Raw genomic sequence first — 18468 nt, 5'->3', positions numbered from 1 at the left:
AATTTGCTTTCCCTCCTGTATACTGAGAAGATAATTTGGAGTTCCAATGTTTGGAGAAGAGTTTATAAATGTATTCTCCAAAAAACAAAGGTCTGCAAAACAAACAACTGAGCACTAAGAGGAAAAAAAAACATCTAAAAAAACAGAAATAAACTAAACTCTAAGTACTGGTTGTGCAAAAAACATAGGTAGCTTTGTATTTGTAAAGTTCACCAATAACACGAATTAGTTTTGAGTTGGATTCACACAGGTTAAAACTAAAATCACAGTTCACCAACCAATCTAGAATCCCACAACATTAATTTGAGATGTTTCAAGACCTTTTTACTTGCCTAAAAAAAGACATATTTGGTATTCTGGCTATTTCTAAGAAAAGAGTTAGAATCGACACAATACATTAAGAAGGAGACACATTTCTCTTCCCGTTACTGTAGCACTAAAAAAAACCAAGCTTTGTGCTGGCTTGCACTGACCCGGTGTGCGCTTTTATGAGTTTTTTTATGTGTTGTTTTGGAAACTGATGTTCTGACAGATCTCTCAGCTGTTTTACCATGACATTCGCCGTGCTTCTCATAAGTGTCACGCTAAGAATGTGGGAGGGTTTAAGGGAGAGGTTCTTGCCTTTAGTCTGAACTTTGGGCAATCTTTGGTGTTTGAAGTAGGATGTAACTAATGTAGGTGGTTACATTAAAAATGTAACTCATGCCAGTGCCGTCAGTCACAAAAAACAGCTAAAGGTGTATGCATGTGTACACACAGTATGTTGCAAACCAAAGCTAATTTTAAGAAGTTTATAGTTTCAGTCAGATTTGTAATGTAAGTGGTGCCTGTCTCTCAATGAGAATGTCAAAACCTAAAATTAATTTCCACATGAGTGGTCAAATATCTTCATAATAGCAGATTGTGAAATGTTTCAATTTATGCCAAGAGCTATCTTTCACTGCTATTACAAATAAGAGATATTCAGGTGCTACCAGCCCTTTGGGGATAAAGGTTGTGCCCTACCATCTCTCAACTGTGTGTCATGCAAATATTATGACATTAACAACAAGCAGCTCTGGCGTAACAGGAAATATTTGACTTAATCGATGGAATAAAGTCTGAGCACAAATTCATGTTGAAGAAGAAACAGCAGTAAGAGAGGTTTCACTGGTTTAATATCAGTTTTCATTGCTTTGCACGATATGCCAGCATGCTTGTGAGGATGATCACCTTTTTGGTGAGGGTGAGCTTGTAGCCTTGACCCAGCTTGTCTTTCAAGTAGAAGGGTGAGCCGCAGCATTTCAATCCACCTCTCTCCAAGAAGGCAATCCGGTCGCTCAACACTTCAGCCTCGTCCAAGTGGTGGGTGGACATAATAATGGTCCGGTCTGAAAGGACACACATATATGAGAAAAAGCTGCATCGTTGACTCAGGGACTATTGAACCAATAAGCATAGATCAAACAGAGTTATTACAAAGGAAAAGAAACAAGAAATATCATCATACAAACTATCATAAAAAGCAGTTTTATGAGTGTTTGTTTCTGAAATTGACTAGGAACTCTCACTGCAATAACATCTGAAACAGACCTAAAAGCTAATTTTTTTTATTTTTTTATCTTTTTATCTTTCGATTGCAGTCAAGGCTTGACATACAGTCTTTATGAGCATGAATGTAACATTAAGTCAGACATTTTAGCAATGGGGTTAAGTGTTCCTTTTATGTTGGTATAACTTTAGAACTTCTATGCACTTCAAAAACTAATTTAATAAGTACATAAGTTTGAATTTATTGTTGGATTTCTACAAATGGTTAAATTGGTAAACGTAACTTCATAAGTATTGGGTGTGTAGTTCTGACTGGAGATTGTAGAACTATTTCTGGTAGAAATATAATATAATAAAAAAAGAATTGTACAAATTCACTTAAATGTTTAATTAAAATTGTATGCAGCAGACCAGGTTTTTAAGAGTCTAATACAAATTTGTAATAGATTTGAGGTCAGATTTGTAAAAAGACTTCTAAGAAAGTTTGAATTAAACCACTGTTAATGCTGTTGATCTATGTATATAAACTTCTGACCAGGACTATATTTAGCACATTAGTATTCCCTTGTTATTGCAGCAGTTACACAAAAAAATGCAAAACATTCACAGATGAATTAAGTGGTATCTAATTTTTTTATAGAACTGATGGAATCCCTAGTTGCTGCTTTCAATCTGACTTTATCAACAAAAGCAGCTCTCCTGTAAACAATAAACCAAGATATTTAAATGTATACACCTTTGGACTAACTCACATCTGGAGGAAATGTAGGCTTCGATAGCAGACATGGAAAATGTTATGAAATTATAAAAAAGCTAAGAGTCAAATACTGAAGAGAAAAAAAAAACTAATTATAAGAAACATAAAAAAATAAAATAATGAATTGTAATCCTGCCAAGTGATGATGTCAAGGAATTACACCCCTTAAAAAGCAATCATCTGATAAATAATCTGAACAGCAAAACAAATAAGCAGGCAGTGTAACTTATTGAGAAGTAGTCTGCATGACTGCTGCAAAAGGCAGCAGTAACGATCAAGTCTCTCTGGAAACAAAAGCCAAAGACTAAATTGTTTTATTAAATCACAAGCAGTGACATTTCCGCCATTGTTGTCCATTTTGTTGACATATTTTCAGGGGAGTGATTCTTCTGAGACCCTGGTGGTTGAAATGTTATGATTTGGAGCACATCATCTGCCTCTGGCTCAGTGTAAGTTGCTTTTAGTTGACCTGTGATTTTTTTTTTTTTTTTTTTTTGTCAAGTCAGAGCAACTTTTGAAAGTGTTTGGGTCATCTTTGCCTGAGAGCCTAAGCTGCACTATAAATGACCAGAAAAGTATGGATCACAACAAAATTGGACTTCAGCTATTTTCTGGAAGTTTTGTTGTATTTTATTACTTTTATGAAATCAATTTAGAACTTAGATGACCTAGCAGAAAAAAAAAAATAAACAAGCTATTTTAAGACAGCTTCATCAGCAGTGTTCTTTCACAGCTTTGCCAGTAATGCTCAGCAACAGTGGATAAATTCATTCTGACAGGCCTTACCGCTTCCCTGCATCATGGAGTTTGTAGTTTTATCACAGCATAATAACTACCTAATACTGAAAAAGCAGTATAACAATGATCAAATATCTGTAGCGACAGCTACAAATCACAGAATAAATGGATGACACCCGAGCAGAGTTCTTATATTTAAAAAAGATGAAGAAGCACTGGAAATATAAAATTACAAATTTAAGTCATAGCCAAATCTATTTTAAGACCCAATCTTTAGCCTTGTGAAGGGCACATATTATTCGAGTTAAGAATCAGATTGACATTCTTGCAATATGTTGTGGGTGTTTCATGCAAAAACACTGAATTGCAGCTGTAACATTGGTAAACGGTAATAATAGTTACAGTGTTGACCGCTATAAGGTACATTTTGTTCACTGTCAGTATTTAAGTGAGACTCACTCTTCTTGTGCTGCATAACAATGTCCCAGATGCTGCGCCTGGAGCAGGGATCCACTCCTGTTGTGGGCTCATCCAGAACCACCAAGCGAGAGCCCCCAATGAAGGCGATGGAGATCGAGAGCTTACGCTTCATACCACCTGACAAGGTATCAACCCGCTTGTGTCTATGAGCGTACAAGTTTGTCTCCTCCAGGATCCTAGAAGATGAGTCAATGGAAAACGTTTAATCTTGAGCTCGTGTGAACATTTTTTCCCTGCGTTCAGGCTGAGTGTTGGCTCGTTAAGTTCCATTAATTAGCCATCAGAGGTTTGCATTGCAAGAGACGTAGAGCGTTTTTGCCTTAAGGTACAAGCTTAATACCGCTCCTCTTATAAAGTTGAAACCCTCCAGAAAGAGTCTCATGATGCAATATAGCTTGAGATGAAGCAGAATAAAAAATGTATTCTGCCCTAAACTGATTTAAGAAGATGCAAAAAGCACTAAAATAGATAGAAATATTACATGTTCTTGTAAAAATATATTCCTGCAACTTCTTCCCAGTGCTTGTCCCTACATCTGTGGAAGAAAATAATGAAAATCTGAAGTAAGAGTTTATTTCAATTATTCGAGTTAGAACTACCGTTTTGCAGAAGCCTTAGCATTCTGATAAATCTCAGTAGTTATTTCTCTAAAATCTGTTCAAGTAAAGGAAATCACTACAACATTAATTTAATACTTTCATATTTTATCCCACCAATTTATTGAGCTAATATTTTGCCTAAAATTCTCATAACGGTTGATTTTAAACAGGAAGATGAAGAAAGACACTATGTAAAAGACACTCTTCAACATCCTCTCGGAAAAAATGAAAGACTTAATTTAACTGGTATATAAACTTTAAGTCTTTTGGACGCATTATAGACAGAAGTCTCCCTGTCTGATTGATGTGTCACTCACGTGCGGATTTGCTCTCGCAGTTCATTTTGTGACCAGTGTGGGGCCTTGATCTGGCCGTACAGCAGCAGGTGTTCCTTGACAGTCATGTGGTCGAAGAGGACGTCGTATTGCATGCAGACTCCAAGTTCTTGGCGGACTTTTTCTATGTTTGTTTGCATATCCCTGCCATATACCTCGATGGAGCCAGATGTTGGGGGGTACAGACCAGTCAGGAGGGACCTGCACACAACAAATGTTAGGGCAGAGCTTGAAAATAAAGTCAAAAAGATACAAAAGGCAAAGAAAACCATTTTTATTCCACTTTTTGATCCACATATTTCTCTTGAACAATTACTTATTGCTAGTTTTTATGGAGCAAAAAAATTATAGTATTTTCTCATTATTATTTAATCTGGTAATGCTGCAGAACTCATTGCATGTCCCCCTGGATGAGCGCATCAGCAAAATGAGTCACATTTAAAATGTAAATGCAAGTGCTCAAGTTGATGAAGATCTGTTGGGCTAATCGCTATTGCTGTGCATTTTCTGTGCCAGATTTGGACAGAACAATTTGTCTGTCAGCACTGAGCCACTGAAATGATTAAAGGGATGCACACATTTAATCTTAAAAGCAGCTGCAGCGATTATAATGAGTTGGGACTCACAGATAAAGCCGATAAAACAACAAAAAACAATAAGAATGGATCCACACATACATGGTAGTTGTCTTGCCAGCTCCGTTGTGACCGAGCAGTGAGGTGACATGACCCTCATGAAAGTTGACATTAAGGTTTTCAATAGCTGTTTTGTCGCCATACACCTTGGTGAGACCATGGAGTGCAACTCCCACTGGGAGCTCAGAGAAATCCTCGCCAGCTTCGAAGGACAGGCTGCTTTTGCCTGAAAAAAACATAAACATCAAGGCAAATTGTAAATCTAACAGAATTGGAGCAGGATCTAAATTAAAAATGACAAAAATTATAAATAAAGCAGAGATGTAAGAGGAAGAGAGAGTATTCTTGTCATGTATACCTTTGCTTTTGCCGTCTGCAAAGACAGGCTGGTTGTTCTGCATGATGTTGGAAAAGAGGAGTCCGTTGCCTGCACTTTTATTTGTCTGAAAACTGCTGCACATGTCAGTCCAGAAGGAGAGTTTGAACGGGAAATACCATGGAGCTGGGATTCCATATTTTCCTGATGAATTACAAAGAAAGACGTAGATTCATTCGAATAAATGAAAACAGGCAAGGTCTTAAAAAGACGCATCTGCAGCAGCACACAAAAAAGAAGCTGGATTTATTATTTAACTCAAATGCAGCATTTATGATTTTGAGACATAAGGACATACAGAGGGACAGTTGTATATATAGTAATTTTGTTAAATTCAATTGTTTATAGAAGTTCTATCAGACATTATGGAGTTCTTATTTTCTTAGCATTTCAGCAAAAAATTAAAGTAAAACTAAAAACCAAGAGTCCTTTTTGGAGGCTGGACACCTGCTCAAGAAAATCAGGAAATCAAAACCATGACATTGTCGCTTTGAATAAAACTAAGATTGAATCAGTCTACTGGTATATTTGTTTCAGCATTTGGTTAGGGAAATTACTGAAATTGGATGATCTGTATTCCAGCAGCTTTTATAGAAGAGTTGATGCAAAAATATTATCAAGAACATACCCCAGAAAGTAGGAGCACAAGCTAATAGTAACCAATAATTAGAGGTTTCACCTGGGAAAGCTGTCCTGATGTAGGCCCCGATGAGAAAGTACAGAAAGGAGTCAATGAGCAAGAGCCAGCACAGCCATCCAAATGTTGCTGAGTCTCCAGCTATGGGCGAGGTGTAAGAGTTGCTCCACTGAATTCCTAGAGGAGAGTAGAAAAGTGAAGGCTTGATTCAGCTGGCTGAAATATCAGAAACATTCTGATGGTATTCAGGTATTCATACCTTCTCCTTGGGCCTCGTATCGGGAAATGTATTGACTGGCATAGCAGAAGCAGGTTGGTGAAAACAAACTCTGTCAGAAAAGTGAAGAAAGTTTTGACAGGAGATCGGAAGCAAAGAAACCATTCCATTTTTTTTATTATTTTTTTTACAAATCTTTATCCTATATCATGTAAAAATATGTTTCTTTCAAAATACAGTACAAAGATGTTGTCCAAGGTAAATTGGTTTTAGATATTTGTAGACAGGAAGTCTGACCTCCGATTAATACTCATCAGACAGCAGGGAGTAAACTTAAAAAAACTAAATTTGTGTCATGCAAATAAGTTTTTTAGAAAATTACTTTGTCCTTTACCACATGCTACCTTTTTTTAAGCTGGAAAACAAAAAGATGCGAGCTACACAAAGACGTTTACTGCATCATTTGTTGATTTGAATTTTTTCAGTCATTACATTAATACAGCAAAACACTTTGGAGTAAATAAACTAAATGATAGCTTGCATTTACTGTTTTTGTCTCGAAAGAGCAATTTTTAAAAATAAAATAAAATGATTTGGTCTAATTATACACAATAACCATGCTAGTTTTACGCACATTCTAAATAATATAGCCACTTCAGAGTATGCTCACCAGAGCGCTCTTCTGGGAAAAAGTTAGATTATTCTCGACGGACATGACTATGATGAACGGGAAGAAGCTGAGGATGTAGATAAGGCTTCCACTTAGGCCAGCGATGTAGGTCTTGTCGAAGAAGGAGCTGATCAGGTAGCACAAGGAAATGATGTTCAACCCATGGTCACAGAGGTAGAGGAAAATGAGGAAGCCGTTGCTTTTGGGTAGGATGTTTCCAAACTTCAGCACCAGCGTGAGGATGATGATGGTCAGAATCAGGAAGCCGGCGCATTCCAAGAACCAGGCAAAGAAATGACTGAGCTGATTCACACCCATCATTTTCATGTACTGTAATTGGAAGAGAAATACCGTGATGAAGTGTCTTGGTATGGAGAATGTGGCAAAAAAGATGTCAAAACTTAAAAAAATGTAGAAACCACAAAGTGTTTTAACTTTTAAATGTTTGCACATTCTATCGCATTATCGTGTCTTTTGTATTTTAGAAGTGTGTATTTGTATTCAAATGCATGACGTTCTATCGCTGCAATTAAAGATGCAAATCGTTTGTGGTATGCTCCTTCCAGCTTTATACATTTTATACACTGTTGCACAATCTTTAGGAAAATAACTCTAGCTCAGTCAGATTTGATGGGGTCTTTTACTTCAATTATCAAGTTTTGCCACTTGCTCATTGACTGTACTGATTCTGTTGTAAGTGACTGTAAAGGTGGAAGCTATAGTTCAACCACACTCTCACATTTTTGCAAACTAAAAGGAGACTAGATAAATAAATGCCACACATTATAGTTTTTTTATGTACAATAAATCCAATACGTCATAAATTATATGCCATCAGTTTTCAAGTAGAGGAAAAAACACATTACCTCATGCAGCCTCAGCTCTCTCTCGTGTACAAGTTTTTTCACAAAGTCAGCCACGAACAACACCCATGGTATCATCAGCAAGAGAGGGAAGACAAAAGAGATGGCCTCCAGATACCTGTGAGATACAGAGATGCCACCTGTCATTCAGACTCAGCAAACCAAACATCTAGGCAGATGGAGGGGCCTATCAGTCAGTCACCGGCTTGACAGAGTGAGGAGAACATGGGTATGCTGACAACTGCATTGTCATTCTCGTCCTGCTATTGTTTACAAAAATAGATTAATCCGTATTGTGTTTTTCTATTGTTTGACCACTCAAACTAACAGCCTGAAAATTATTTTGATTTCAGTGCATGCAGTGTGACATTTACTTATATATTTATTTTATTTTATTTTTTATTTTTTTTACAAATACGTTCTCAGAATTTGTACTCTTGGAATGGAAGGAAAAGGAAGCACATAGTCTCTTGTAGATGGTCAAAAAGCAGCCAGCTGGGGAGAAGAGCTCCACTGGCTCTCTTCAGATGAGATATGAGCCCTGCTAAAAGCTGCACTCCAGGGCAAGTGCACACATAGACATTAAATTCAGCAATAATTTATTGAAAACCATGTTGCAAGGCAATGGACAAGTTAATGTCAAAACCATGTTGGGTATGTTTTACAGAGAGAGAAAAGTGCTGTGTTCTTTAAGAATTTTTTGTTTCTTTTTTTGTTTTTTTAGTGCATGGGGCATTCAATATATGGAAGGTTTTCAAAAATGAATGCAGAATTACAGTGAATGTCAATGTACATGGTTCAGAGCTAATTACACTGTGACAAGTTCCTGTGAATGACTACTTACTGTCATTCTGAAGTGGCAAATGAATAATGGAATAGCATACATTATTCCACATCAATGCTTGTTCCCCCTCAGTGAGAGCGTGTATCCTTTCATGCATTTATGCGTTAACTCCATACATATCCATTCGTACGCATCCGCTAACACAGAAAACTCACTCGTCTCGCAGAAAGCAGGGATAGGGGAAGGGCTGCAGCTGCACAGCTGGCTCGGTGACTTTCTGCCCGGTCTGGGTTTCGATGATGGCCCGGTCGATGTTCTCCTGCAGGTAGACGAACCCACGGTTGTAGCGCATTGTGTGGCTGGCCGAGATGTGGTTGTCCTTCACAAAGTACGGGTTTCGTGCCCGGTCCGTACGCATGACGTTGTCCATGTGCATTCGGATGGTGTAGCTGACTTTGGGAGGCAGTTCAGTCGACAAGGAGGAAGAAGAGGATCTGGCCTCACGTTTCCTTGATGAGTCTTCAGTCTTAAAGATGACACCTAAAGAACATGCAGCACATGCAGTATGTATTCACAACTCAATGATTTGTTGCCTTTCATAAGCTACAGCTTATTTTTGCTAAGCCACCTAATCTCAGCTCATTATTAACAGCCTTTAGAGAAAACAGCGAACCGACACAGATGCACATAGAAAAAGCTGTGAATTATCACATACTGTGACAAAATAGCATCTTGTTCAGTTGAAAGCCAAGCTGTAGCTCTTTGTTGTGTAGGATCTAATAAGCCATCTTGTGAAATTTTTCTATTTTTTTTCAGTTTGGCTTAATAATCCATAATCCGTTTTTTTCTTATGCCACTACAGCGTTCTCCTTTTTATGTTGTCAGCACTTTGATTTGTTTTGCTGCTGAAATCCATCCATCCATCCATCCATCCATCCATCCATCCATCCATCCATCCATCCATCCATCCATCCATCCATACATCCATACATCCATCCATCCATCCATCCATACATCCATCCATCCATACATACATCCATCCATCCATCCATTTTCTGTTCACCCTTGTCCCTGGTGGTCGGGAGGTGCTGTTCCCTATTTCCAGCTATGTTCCGGGGAAGTGGTTGGGTACACCCTGAACAGGTCGCCAATCTGTTGCAGGGCTGCTGCTGAAATGTGCTATACAAATAAACTTGACTTTGATTCTTTTATTTTTTCAGTGATCTTGATTAAATGAGATAGCTCGCACTTAACTCAGTTGTCTGAAAAAACAACATTCACATGGTCCAAACAGAACCAGACTTGCATGGCAGATGGATGACCTGATATTTACTCACTTGCATAGAGCTCACGGTTTTTGGCGAGCTCCTGGGCCACGGTGTTGAGCTCGTCGGCAGAGTCATAACCACGGTAACGGTCAAACTTGATGCAGGAGGAGAGCTTCACCATGAGATTTGACAAACTGCTGATCTGATCAAGTATTTTCTTGTTCTTATGCAGCATCTCTGTGATGTTAGCTGTGAAAGAAAACACCTTTTAACAAGGAGCAGAAATAGACAAACCCAAGTGCTACATTGTGTTAAGAGCAACACTCTTTGTTGTGGAAGTTGTTACTGTGAGAAGGACACTGAAAGATGACTATTTTTATGCATGATGAGGAGATCTTCTCTGAATATTCTGGGCTAAATGCAACCATAAAATGGTTTCAAAATATATCATCTTTAATATATCATCAAACCAAAAACTATAGGTCCCACTCCTTCATTTCAAATGTATTTGTCAAGGGTTACATGTGTTCACATCAAAAAGATAATATTTCATCTGTAATGCATTTTGTCTCAATCCCATTCACAAATTCTTTGATACTCAGTTAAGAGTTCAATCAGCTGTTTTGGTCCTTGTTACCAAAGTTAATTACATGACTAAGTAATTATGCATATCATAACTTCCTCCTCAACTGAACTGGGTCCCCAAGTTAGCTACACCATCCGAATGCACATGGACAAATTCATGCGTACGGTATGGGCACAAAACCAATGCTTTGTGAAGTACAGGGAGTAGATATCCAATGACTGAATCTAATATGACTTCTGAAATGATTTTCATCTGGTTTGAGATGGAAAATGTGCCCAATATAAAGAGTTCTGAATGTATATATGTAAGGAAAGAGTGAATTTTTATATTTTCCTGCTGCCTAATATTCTAATATTGTGAAACAACACTATGCTCCGCTTTGTCAAATTGTAATTATGACAGATGCTGCATTCCTTTATTATGACCCCAATTAGTTCAAAAACCTGAATATCAAAGGCAGACCTAGAAAAACCTTCTCTGAAACCATAAATCCCCCATTTTGCACCTAAATCCTAAGAGCAATCGTGTTTTCTGGGATCATGGATGTTTTATACAAGTAATAAGTAACAGAAAAATCTAGATTTAGAGCTGGTATCTGCAGCTTACAAAAGTAAGACCCATAAATGCACACTCACAGAAGCTGCCAAGCGTCTCCTTTATGCTGTCGACATTTATGTCTGTCTGCATCTCAATGAAATTCTTCACAAAGTGGCTGTTGAGGGAATTCTGCCAGAAAGGTAGAGAGAGAAAGAGGAAGAGAGAGATGGAAACTATGAACATCATCAAGATTCAGCTGCAGAAACTTATCGAAGACCACGACAAGCTTTATCTTTAGATTTTCAAACGAAAGAGAAGCGGGTGGCATAATCAGATATAAAAAAGCAGCTCTGAGATTTTATACCTGCAGCATCGGCAAAGTGGAGCTGAGTAATTCGGCAGACTTTATGATGTAATTTGAGGATTCGATCCAGTCCTCTGAGGATCTCTTCAGATTTGCAAGCTCGTGCAAGGTGGCATTGGCCTGAGCAAAGTTAAGAGAAGGACATGAAATAGTAAAACAATTGTGTATCAGCAGAAAGGCCAAACTTTGTGTGTTTATGCGAGCGTAATTGTGAGTGTTGCATTCAAACTGAAAACAAAATCAGACATGTTAAAATTTTACCTCATACCAATATGAGCATGTACAAAGAAAAGGCAGTGCTATGACCAAGAGAATCAAGAAATATCTAAACATTTGGAAGTCACCCCATGTTGAAATCTTAACCAAAGTTTTAATATAGTTGAAATTGTTACAAACACAGCTGAGATTGTTCTGTCTTTACAGTCTAATGATAATGTATAGTTTGTCTGCATAAATAAGTAGGCCCACAGTTTTGTTGTAAACCAAGAAGTTTGTATTTACCTTCTCCATTACAGCCCTTGTGGCAGGTGTGTCAGGCGTGAAGAGGATCTGGCCCATCAGCATTGGTTTGAGGAAGGCCCAGGCGATGGCTCCGCCTGTGGTACTGACCATGTCCAGATACATGTTCATGCAGAAGGGTGCTGCCCAAAGGAACGAAAGAGAAGAGTTAGGTGCAGAGCTGAATGGCAAATAGAAAACATGCAAACTTAGATTTTCAATTTAGAATCTGATAATTTTGCTGCTATATCCTTTTCTTAAGATAAAATGGAAAATTCTACGAGCAATCATGTTTTAAAATGTATTACTGTATATTGTTAAACTGGTGAAAAAAAAATATATTTAAAAAAAATATATATATCTATATATATCTATATATCTATCTATATATATATATATATATATATATATATATATATATATATATATATATATATATATATTATTTTATTTTATTTTTATATATATATATATATATATATATATATATATATATATATATATATTTGAAATCTATCAACCTGTAAGATCTTCAAAAGGATATTTGATTGTAGAAATCTCCCCCTGCCTTCTTTTTATTATGCCAAAGTTTGAGTTTCCACAATTCAGAGGATTTTCCAGTTTTACCATGATCCCTAACCTCAATCATTGTATGCATTCATACTCAATTAATTTGAAAATATGCTCTATTGAGGATTGGTTGTCAGATTACCTTTTGAAAATAACTACTGCCAAGTCTGTATCATTAAAATGTTTTTATTAGTCCAATGTAAAAGTTTAATCTTAAAGGTCCTGTTTTGATTAGCTCTAAGTGGAAATATCCTTATAATTAACATAGAGACATAAAAACAACATTGTCTAATTAACCATTATAAATGAACTTGTCAGTAATATTCTAATCTATCGCATTAACATGTATTAATGTAAATGCAATAACATTTAAGAAATGTTAAGAAAACCCTCAAGGTTAGATCCTGTGGTATCTAAAACAAGAATTTCCACCAACAGATTTTTTTACATAAAAAAGGAGAACGATTATATTAATAGTCTATTAAGCCCCAAATCTTGCAACTTACAGGAGTCTCGTGGGATCTTGAACCTCTCAATCATATCCTCCCTCTTTTGGTTGTTGGAGAATGAGGGGCCAGATTCAGACAGTTCGGGTAATTTGGATATTCCAAACAGAGCGATGATGCCATTGCTGCACAGAGCCCGGGACAGAGTCACGAAAGTGGCTTTGGTGGAGATGGTGCTTCTCTTTCCTCTTGTCATCTGGTTGGGAAAAAAACAAACAAACAAACAAAAACAAACTATAAAATCACAGTTTATGGAAAATATTACTAAAAGAAAACTAGAAAGCAATTTTTTCAGCCAAAACTATGCTTGCTAGCGATATACATTAAGTACATTTGCATTCCTGAAACGCCTTCTATTGTTATTGCATTGCAATTCTTTCTTTTAGCTACTTTGATCACCTATGATTTAAAAAATGTTTTAAAGAAAAGTGTTTCCTGCAGGGTTAATTAAAACGCACTTCGGAGAATTCAGTGCTGGAGTCCAAGTTCAGATCTTTGATGGATAGCAGGTATTCTTCCAATTGCCTGACTGCGGGAAGAATCTTGTTCATCATATCCGTTGCAACCTTCGCTACTTCGGCCATGACTTCGACCAGACCCTGGAGTTCCTCAGACAACACCATCTACAAGAAAGAGAGCAACATTCAGGTTTTGATAAAATTAGTGAGACATATTTTTCTCTAAATTGAAAGAAAATTCTCAAGATATGGCCCAAAAGTTAATAGTGGAGCTGTAGATGTTTTATCATTATTTAAGTATAAAGTTTGTGCTAAAAAAAATGATAAGTTGCAAAAATAAATGCAACAATGTGTCTAAAAAGTATATATGTAAAGGCATAATTAAAGAAGTTGAATTTGAATTGAAAATTAAACTTTAAGAACATTGTGTTTTAAATTCAGGAACTACACAAATTGCACACAATCATTACATAAATTGATTACGTAAATTGATTACATCTTTAACCTATGCTATTCTAACTTAAATAAAATGGAACGTTTAGTTAAATCTATCTTGTCAACTTATAGTTTTTGTCTTTGCATAATAACACACAGAACAAAAATTGTTGAAAGAAAATCACAAATAAAATCATTGATAAAAGAGATAATGAATAAATTCATGTGCAAATCTAAAATCTGTAAATGTCACTGAAGAGGAAGGTGTGGATGTGAAATGGAATTTTTTTTTATATTTCAGTTTCTCTTATTTCTTTCTTTAATTAACTAAAATAAATTAAAAAAGGAAACAACAACTAAAAAAGAAAAATATGTGATACATGTATCTGAAACAAATCCTCTGTGACATCCTACGGCAGAGCCGGGTATGAGGTGCACTGTTCTGATGAGATGGGAGGGAAGATGCATGTCGACTTTCAGCCTTACTCTGTAAATGACCTTCTCCGTGTTTATATGTTCAGCTGTCAGCAGGGAGAACTTGTACCAGTCTTCAGCAGACATAGCGCAGAAAGTTGCCAGAATGTCCACCTCTGTTGTGTTCACTGGTTCGGTGGGGTGACAATAATGCAGGTTTGCCAGCCAAGTCAGGATCTGTTCCAAAAGGTATTATGAGAGAGATATAAATAGGCCTTAATCCCAGAGTCATGACTAAGATCGTATGCTGTGTACATAAAATGGGTGTAAACATAAGAAAAGTGGTCATCTAACAATTTCAGCATTGTACAAACTAAGTTATTAAGCCTTTTAGTTTGATTTGATTTGATCAGACAAATCAATTTGACCAGCAATGACAGAATTGCAAGTCTGTTCATTGTTTTGTTAAAAAAATAACTCCCTGATCCCTGATTTATGTGGACAAAAGTTCAAATAAAAGGCACCAAAGAGCAGCAACAAAAAGTGCACTTATAGTGAAACTCTAACATGTAGGTCTTGGCTCACCTCTGTGTTGCTAGGTAGAGGGGTTTCCATCAGAACAAGAAGAGCTGCAGGATCTACATCCATGTGTTCCTGGACGGCCAGAATGAAAGCTTCCTTATTCCTCAGCATGTCGCCAGCTGTTACTACTCCTGCCAGAACAAACAAGATATAAGTCAGATTTACAATATTTAGTTAAATTACAAAAAAGTGCTTTTATGGAGAGTAACAAGGTGTTCTTGCATGAAGAGAAATTACTCGAAAAGTCATGGAAAATACTTTTTTTAGTCTTAAGAAAGACCAAAGTGAGAGAAAGAGTGGGCATCAGTCAGAAATAGGTTGTTATGAGAAAAATTTTTCAATGCATAGTTGACTCTTTTACACAAAAAATAAATGTGGTTCTGAAGGCAACAGCAGGCTGACATGGTACAAGTCGGCCTCTTATAAGTGTGCTTTATAAGGTACACTTTACCTATACTTTATAAAGTGGCTGGTAGTTATATATTCTTATCAAAAAGATGGGGAGGTGCTTAAACGTTTAAAATGTGTACACGGTAATATTTGATCACGGTAAGCTCCAATTTAATGGAGCTGAGAAAAAATGGATGAAGATTAAGAAATCTTAGATAAAATAAAGTCAAAGAAAATTGAGTCCGAATGAATTTAAAATTAAAACCAAAGCCTATTGACAAAACTGAAATTTCTTTAACTACGGCAATGACAGTATTAAGAAAGGACGTAAAGACTGACAGACTCACCTGGGTCAGAAATATTGACCGAGTTCAGACTGCTGATGTTCAATCCCAGCGTTTCACTCAACAAAGCAGTCCTGTAACCACATATAAATGAAGTTTGCAAATAAAAAATATTGCAATTTATGCTGTTTAATTTATTCCAATGGGATAACACACCATCATCCTTTGATTAAATACGTTCAGTTAATTGACTCTTAAAAAAACCATGAATGATATAGAACCAGAAACATTTTGTATATTATGTTTGCATGCTTCTTTGGACAATTTCTCATTGAAAGAAATCTCAGACAGATGAGGGAAATGTTCGTACCAGTCTGACTGGAGATTGTATCTGCTGGGATCTCCAACTAAAGCCTGGAAGCCGATTTCTGACAGGGAGGTTTTGTTGCTCTGTACAGCGTCAGCCAAGACCTGCAGGCTTGGCAAAACTGTGTGACAGAGATCCCCAGGTTTTATGGAGAGTGACTGCAAGAGCAGGGCCACCGAATCTGCGTTCTCCAAAACACACACCTGTAGGACACAAAGTGGCTATGAGTACAGTGAACTCATGATATAAAATTATCAAATACATATTTAGACACTACAATACATTACACATTAGTAATAACATACACACAAAAACACACACAAGAATATCTTGTTGAATAATTGTTTGTAGTTCTAAGGAAGTGCAAAGAAGAAAATACTGTCACTCAATTACAGCACAAAATCTTAAAACCTTGATAATTTAAGTGAAACTAAGAACTAGGTTCTGACAGTAGACTTTATTGATGATTTTTTTGCTTTAAAAATTTAAGCAGTTCAAAGTGATTACCTTAGGTAATATCTTGAAGAGTGGCAAACAGCACCAAATTTAAGCTGAATTTCAAAATGGTTGCATCTGTGAATACAATCTGCAGCAACCTTCACCTTGTCTGAGTCACTACCATATGATAAAAATAAATGACAGGCAAGTTAATGCACAAACCTCAGATCTCAGTTGGTGTAGTTGATATGTGTACCATGGGTCAGTTGGGCTGATCTGAAGGAGCTTGATGACTGTCTGGATGGCTTCCTGCATGACTCTCAGGTTCTCTGTGACAGGTGGAAAAGACAGTGAGATGCAGAGGTGAAAAAAGGGAGGCTGAGAGAGATGCCATTAGTGTCTGGAATCTTAAAGAGTTCGGCCTGCGAGGTGACAGAATAACATGACATCCCACTGGGCTTCATTACGACACGCGCCATTACGGTGGTATCGTCGTTGAGCAATGAGCAGCAAATGATGTGCTTAAAGTAAAGCTACGCGCGGGACTGATGGGGCCAGAAGGGCCAGCAGTCCTAGACGCCGTCATGCATAAAAACGCATCTGACAAGTCCTAAGAAAAGCACCACCTCAGGCTGCAAGATGGGATGACAGAATATTTAATTAGTCCAAAATTAGACAAATGTAATGTTTAATCTCAGGCTGCTCAATACCTTGAGGTCTTTGCAACCACAGCAGTTTGCAGTGTTTATTAGTGGGGTTTGAGAGCTGGAAACTGAACCTGCTCACAAAGGATTCCATGCACACAGAAAAACATTATCGCACAAGCACAGAAGCATATTAAAAAGAGGTCATGGATGCATGCTTGTGCGAGTGCGAGGGGAGACATTTAGCGAGGGCGGACAGGATAAGTGATTGAATTCTACTTTGCTAATGAGATTTAAAAAGGTGCTGAGTGGCTTTCTGTTGGAGATGGGCCACATGGCCTTGGGCTCTTTGGGAGTTGAAGCTAAGTCGGTGTGAAGTCTTATTTTTCATATCTGCAGAGTGAATATTCAAAGCGCTGTAATCATATGTGCAGTTACAACAGCACTAACAAAATGTTTTATGGTCTTCCCTTGGTCTTGCAACCGTTATAAATTATAGGGTGACGATGCTCCGAGCTGCGTGACTGTTTAATGGCAGGCTGTATTTATACATTCAGGCTGTCACAGTGGCTACAAGTTGTAGCAACAGCAAGTAAAGGAATAAGTAGCTAAATCTGAATTTACATGCATGGACGTATTTTTTTTATTTATTGATTGATTGATTTATTTACTATATTTAAATCAATAACCCCATGTAGTTGGCTGGGTTTTCTTAGATAGATCATTTTTTACCATTTGACATCACATGATCATCTGAATATGACCATATTGTCTAACAATCATAGTCAAATTGAATTATGGGATTGGATTGGATTTGTACAAACTGGATTGTTTGATTATATATTCCTATATAATCTAATCTATGTAACAGAGGCCTCTTTTTTAAGCAATGTGGCTCAAAATTAAATTAATATGGCACTGGCATAATAAAAATAATCTGAAATGACCTAAGATTAAATGTTGCATTGCTTTGGTAATTTGTAATTTACCAGATGAGTGGAGAGCATCAGAAGTGTCCCAATCCCAAATAATAATAATAATAATAATAATAATAATAATAATAATAATAATAATAATAATAATAATAATAATAATAATAATAATAATTTTAAAACATTCATATATACAATTATTTCAATAAGATTGTAAAATGTAATCATTTAATAACAATTCCTAGTTATTCAAAATGGTGAAATTATTCAATATAAAAAATGAAAATACCTTACTAAATATTGATTGTATTATTCTATCATTAATTTCAACTCAAATTGACTTAAAATCCAACCTTGTCATAATGTGAGTCAGCATTGACAACCAGGTTTAATAGTAAGGTAATCTGCTTCAAAATATAAAAAAATCTAATAAAATAAATTACATGCATTTTAACTAATAATATGAATTTTAATACATTATTTTCTCATGTATTTTTTTCATTTTCTTCTTATGTAAATATTTAACTACTAATTTCCACTATTTTTGAAAAATCAAATGTTTTCATTTATTTAA

The 18468-nt window shown here is 36.5% G+C and overlaps 1 protein-coding gene across 1 annotated transcript in view; it reads right to left on the bottom strand.

The window, feature by feature from the left end:
- abca12 (ATP-binding cassette, sub-family A (ABC1), member 12) overlaps positions 1-18468 on the bottom strand; it is a 65899-nt gene that overhangs the window by 23829 nt on the left and 23602 nt on the right. Inside the window, exons 29-49 of the mRNA XM_055032055.1 lie at positions 16541-16647; positions 15884-16083; positions 15577-15647; positions 14843-14970; positions 14330-14494; positions 13409-13573; positions 12951-13146; positions 11878-12017; positions 11377-11496; positions 11111-11201; positions 9959-10138; positions 8837-9161; positions 7841-7955; positions 6975-7304; positions 6347-6416; positions 6130-6264; positions 5433-5594; positions 5117-5300; positions 4422-4640; positions 3485-3681; positions 1213-1370 (exon numbers count right to left, since the gene is read on the bottom strand). Of these exons, the coding sequence (XP_054888030.1) occupies positions 1213-1370; positions 3485-3681; positions 4422-4640; positions 5117-5300; positions 5433-5594; positions 6130-6264; positions 6347-6416; positions 6975-7304; positions 7841-7955; positions 8837-9161; positions 9959-10138; positions 11111-11201; positions 11377-11496; positions 11878-12017; positions 12951-13146; positions 13409-13573; positions 14330-14494; positions 14843-14970; positions 15577-15647; positions 15884-16083; positions 16541-16647 (3458 nt within the window). The remainder of the gene's footprint in view (positions 1-1212; positions 1371-3484; positions 3682-4421; positions 4641-5116; positions 5301-5432; positions 5595-6129; positions 6265-6346; positions 6417-6974; positions 7305-7840; positions 7956-8836; positions 9162-9958; positions 10139-11110; positions 11202-11376; positions 11497-11877; positions 12018-12950; positions 13147-13408; positions 13574-14329; positions 14495-14842; positions 14971-15576; positions 15648-15883; positions 16084-16540; positions 16648-18468) is intronic.

Source organism: Poeciliopsis prolifica, unplaced genomic scaffold, assembly GCF_027474105.1.
Source record: "Poeciliopsis prolifica strain line A6 unplaced genomic scaffold, Auburn_PproV2 SCAFFOLD007, whole genome shotgun sequence".
Classification (NCBI taxonomy): domain Eukaryota; kingdom Metazoa; phylum Chordata; class Actinopteri; order Cyprinodontiformes; family Poeciliidae; genus Poeciliopsis; species Poeciliopsis prolifica.
This window is presented reverse-complemented; position numbering and strand designations above follow the sequence as displayed.